Consider the following 4,204-nt stretch of genomic DNA (forward strand, 5'->3'; position numbering starts at 1 on the left):
GGTCCCAGGGTGTGTCAGTGTTTATCGGAGGTCCCAGGGTGTGTCAGTGTTTATCGGAGGTCCCAGGGTGTGTCAGTGTTTATCGGAGGTCCCAGGGTGTGTCAGTGTTTATCGGAGGTCCCAGGGTGTGTCAGTGTTTATCGGAGGTCCCAGGGTGTGTCAGTGTTTATCGGAGGTCCCAGGGTGTGTCAGTGTTTATCGGAGGTCCCAGGGTGTGTCAGTGTTTATCGGAGGTCCCAGGATGTGTCAGTGTTTATAGGAGCTCCTAGGGTGTGTCAGTGTTTACAGGGGGTCCCAGGGTGTGTCAGTGTTTACAGGGGGTCCCAGGGTGTGTCAGTGTTTACAGGGGGTCCCAGGGTGTGTCAGTGTTTACAGGGGGTCCCAGGGTGTGTCAGTGTTTACAGGGGGTCCCAGGGTGTGTCAGTGTTTACAGGGGGTCCCAGGGTGTGTCAGTGTTTACAGGGGGTCCCAGGGTGTGTCAGTGTTTACAGGGGGTCCCAGGGTGTGTCAGTGTTTACAGGGGGTCCCAGGGTGTGTCAGTGTTTACAGGGGGTCCCAGGGTGTGTCAGTGTTTACAGGGGGTCCCAGGGTGTGTCAGTGTTTACAGGGGGTCCCAGGGTGTGTCAGTGTTTACAGGGGGTCCCAGGGTGTGTCAGTGTTTACAGGGGGTCCCAGGGTGTGTCAGTGTTTACAGGGGGTCCCAGGGTGTGTCAGTGTTTACAGGGGGTCCCAGGGTGTGTCAGTGTTTACAGGGGGTCCCAGGGTGTGGCAGTGTTTACAGGGGGTCCCAGGGTGTGTCAGTGTTTATTGGGGGTCCCAGTGTGTGTCAGTGTATAGAGGGGGTCCCAGTGTGTGTCAGTGTATAGAGGGGGTCCCAGCGTATGTCTGTGTATATAGGGTGTCCCAGGGTGTGTCGGTATTTATAGGAGGTCCCAGGGTGTGTCAGTGTTTATAGGAGGAGCCTGGGTGTGTCAGTGTTTATAGAAGGTCCAAGAGTGTGTCAGTGTTTATTGGAGGTCCCAGGGTGTGTCCGTGTTTATAGACTGTGCCTGGGTGTCTCAGTGTTTATAGAACTTACCTGGGTGTGTCAGTGTTTATAGGAGGTCCCAGGGTGTGTCAGTGTTTATAGGAGGTACCCGGGTGTGTAAGTGTATATAGGAGGTGCCTGGCTGTATCAGTGTTTATAGGGGGTCCAGGGTGTGTCAGTGTTTCTAGGAGGTGCCTGGGTTTGTCAGTATTTAAAGGAGATGTCTGGGCGTGTTAGTGTGTAAAGGAGGTACCTGGGTATGTCAATGTTTATAGGAGGTGTGTGAGTGCTTCAGTATTTGTAGGAGGTCCCAGGGTGTGTCAGTGTTTATAGGAGATCCCAGGGTGTGTCACTGTTTATAGGAGGGGTCTTAGTGTGTCAGTATTAGAAGGAATTCCCAGGGTTGTCAGCAACTCTAAGGAGATCCAGGTGTCTAAATCCTCCATTCAATGATGTTTCACTTCTAATAGTGTGCTGGAATGTATCCCATGACACTTTTTTTCGGTAAAGAATAATTCAGGCTGCTAACTAAATATTGGTTTCACTGGTAAACTGCAATGCATAGGCACATTGCAAATGTCAGTCAATGTAATCGAGACACTTCTGAATTTCTGCTGCTCGATGCAAATCTCCTACATCCTCTGATAGGCCTGTCACGTTAGGCAAGGTGCAAGATGTGTACTTAAGGGTATTTGACTTAAGCCATTCCTGCACATACTTGGTCACCTTGGGACATTCACCCCTCTAGAACAGATCAGAATAAGGGGCCTTTAACTGTAAGTAGCCATTAATAAACCCAGCAGGGGATTCAGGAGGAACATCTTTACCCAGAACTTGTGAATCTGGAGCTTGCTGCTGCAATGGAATGGGTTCCGTGGGAAGCCAGATAAGCACATAAGGGAGAAAGGAACAGAAAGATGTGCAGATGGTATGGGAATAGGCTTATGGAAAAAAAACAGTGGCTTGGACCAAGTGGTCTTCTCAGGTGCTATAAATTTGCAATATGACATCAAAGGAATGGGGGGGGGGCGGGTCTTGTGGCACACTGATAGCATCTCTGCCTCTGAGCCAGGAGACCTGGGTTGAAGTCCTATCTGCTCCAGAGACATATAGTAACATTGCTGAACAGATTGATTTTTAAAAAGGTTGCTACATAAATGCAAGCTGTCATATGCTTGTAATGTGTTTTAATATCCACAGCTCCCCAGTAGATGGTGCTGCAAGGTCCCATCTTGTGAAAAGCAGCAACAACACTAGTCTGCAGAGTTTAAGATGAAGCGATTCTCGGGGTGGGAGGTGGGGGGGCCTTAACACTGACATTAGAGTTTGATTTCAGAATTATTCTGATCCAGGTTTAGGCACCTTCCTCAACAGTGAAAGTTCAGAAATTATGTTGTCTGCACCAAGAATGTGTAATTGGCACAAGGAAAGCAGGAGCCAAATTTGAACCTCTCCCTGCCCTCTCTCCCACCACAAACCGTTCACTTCTCCCTCCTTCACCTCACCCTTACCGCCATTTCTCCCCTTCCAACCTTCACATGTCCATCCTCATATTATTTTCTTTTATTGAAACAATCCATTTCTGAAGCAAGTGTCCTCTCAGGAATCTGTTGTGTGATCTCTTCCCAGGGAGCAGTATCGTAGTAATGTGAACTCATTACGGGAGCTGGCTGCCATTCTACCAGTCCCTCCACAGAAACGGGAGAAAAGGCTTACAAAGGTACAAGATACAGCAACTTGCTCGCTTAGCTCAGCAAAACCAAAATGAATCCACTGTCCCTTCTGCCACTCTTGCACTGCCTGTCAGTTTTCATGTCCTCAGTTTAAGTGGTCTTTGCAGTTCACCAATACTTCGTCAACAATGCACAGTCCTTCATAACATACAGACCTACGGCTAGAATTGGACCTCCTGACTCCAGAAGCAGACCATAGATGGCCTGCGGGTGAGTGAGTGAGTGCTGAGGTGACTTGATTAGACAACCCAGTTGTTTTGAAAGCTGTTCACCCATCACCCTTCAAATAATGACAATTCTGATGTTTTTTTTTTAAATTACAACAGCTGGAATATGGATTGGTAGCGGCATTGAAAGGTAAAATCACTATAGTCCCATAGGGTTAGTGTCTCATTTAAAGATAGACAATTGGTGAGTTTAACTTGATGGTCACCATGGCTCAGGCAAGGGGAGAGATTGAAAAGGAGGGTCCTTCATGACAGCCTCAGCTGGTGCAGAAATTGAACCCAAACTGTTGTGATCACTCTGCATCACCAACTGAGCTACCCACCCCCCTCTCAAAAAGGCCTATCAGGTTATTTAGAGAATTGTCAAGTAGAAATCACTGATTGGCCACAGAAATAGCTGTAGTAACACCCTGGGGAGGTGGTGTTGCTAGTAACATAACATCCCAGCCTAATGTTCTAAGAACATGGCTTTGAATCTCTCCAGGGCTGATGGTGAAATTTGAATTCAATTTAAAAGAAACCTGGAATAAACTACTACATTAATGCCAACCATGTAACGGTCATGAATATGCATCTGGATCTCTCGTGTCCTTTAGGGAAGGAAACCTGCCATCCTTACCCAGTCTGGCCAACATTGTGATTAACTTTTAACTGGCAGTTGGAGATGGGCAGTGTTGGAGATGAGTATACTGGCCCAGTCAGCAACACCCATATCCCAAAAACAATGGTGTTGAATGTTTTGAGTGTTGTTGGAGCTGCACACATCCAGACAAGTGGAGAGTTACACATCACAGTCTGCACTTGTGTCTTGTGGACAGGCTTTAAGGAGTCAAGAGATACGTTACACACTTCAGAATTCTCAGCCTCTAACCCACGCTGTCAATGAATATATATATATGGAGTGCCTGTGTGTGCAAAAAGCTGTCTGTGAGCAATGTGTCAGAGATATCAGATACAGATTGGCATACAGCACAAATTGGTCCTTGATTTGATACTAATTGACAAGCTCACTCAGAGGCTAATGTGGGTGAAACTGACCAGAAGCAAACAGGAATGCAGGCTTCTAGGCTGCTGCGGGAGACGGAAGTGAGACAACACCATTTGCATCTGTTCAGTCAGAATCTGATTTGGGGCAGCACGGTAACTCAATGCTTATCACTGCTGCCTCACAGTGCCAGGGATCTGGTTTCAATTCCACCCTTGGGCACTGTCCATAT

At 47.6% G+C, this 4,204-nt stretch overlaps 1 protein-coding gene across 3 annotated transcripts in view; it reads left to right on the top strand.

Moving 5' to 3' along the window:
• LOC122542798 (meiosis initiator protein-like) overlaps window positions 1-4,204 on the top strand; it is a 65,750-nt gene that overhangs the window by 24,778 nt on the left and 36,768 nt on the right. For all 3 annotated transcript variants that reach the window (XM_043680849.1, XM_043680851.1, XM_043680850.1), the window contains exon 5: window positions 2,657-2,747. In XM_043680849.1, the coding sequence (XP_043536784.1) occupies window positions 2,657-2,747 (91 nt within the window). The remainder of the gene's footprint in view (window positions 1-2,656; window positions 2,748-4,204) is intronic.

Source organism: Chiloscyllium plagiosum, chromosome 41, assembly GCF_004010195.1.
Source record: "Chiloscyllium plagiosum isolate BGI_BamShark_2017 chromosome 41, ASM401019v2, whole genome shotgun sequence".
NCBI lineage: Eukaryota > Metazoa > Chordata > Chondrichthyes > Orectolobiformes > Hemiscylliidae > Chiloscyllium > Chiloscyllium plagiosum.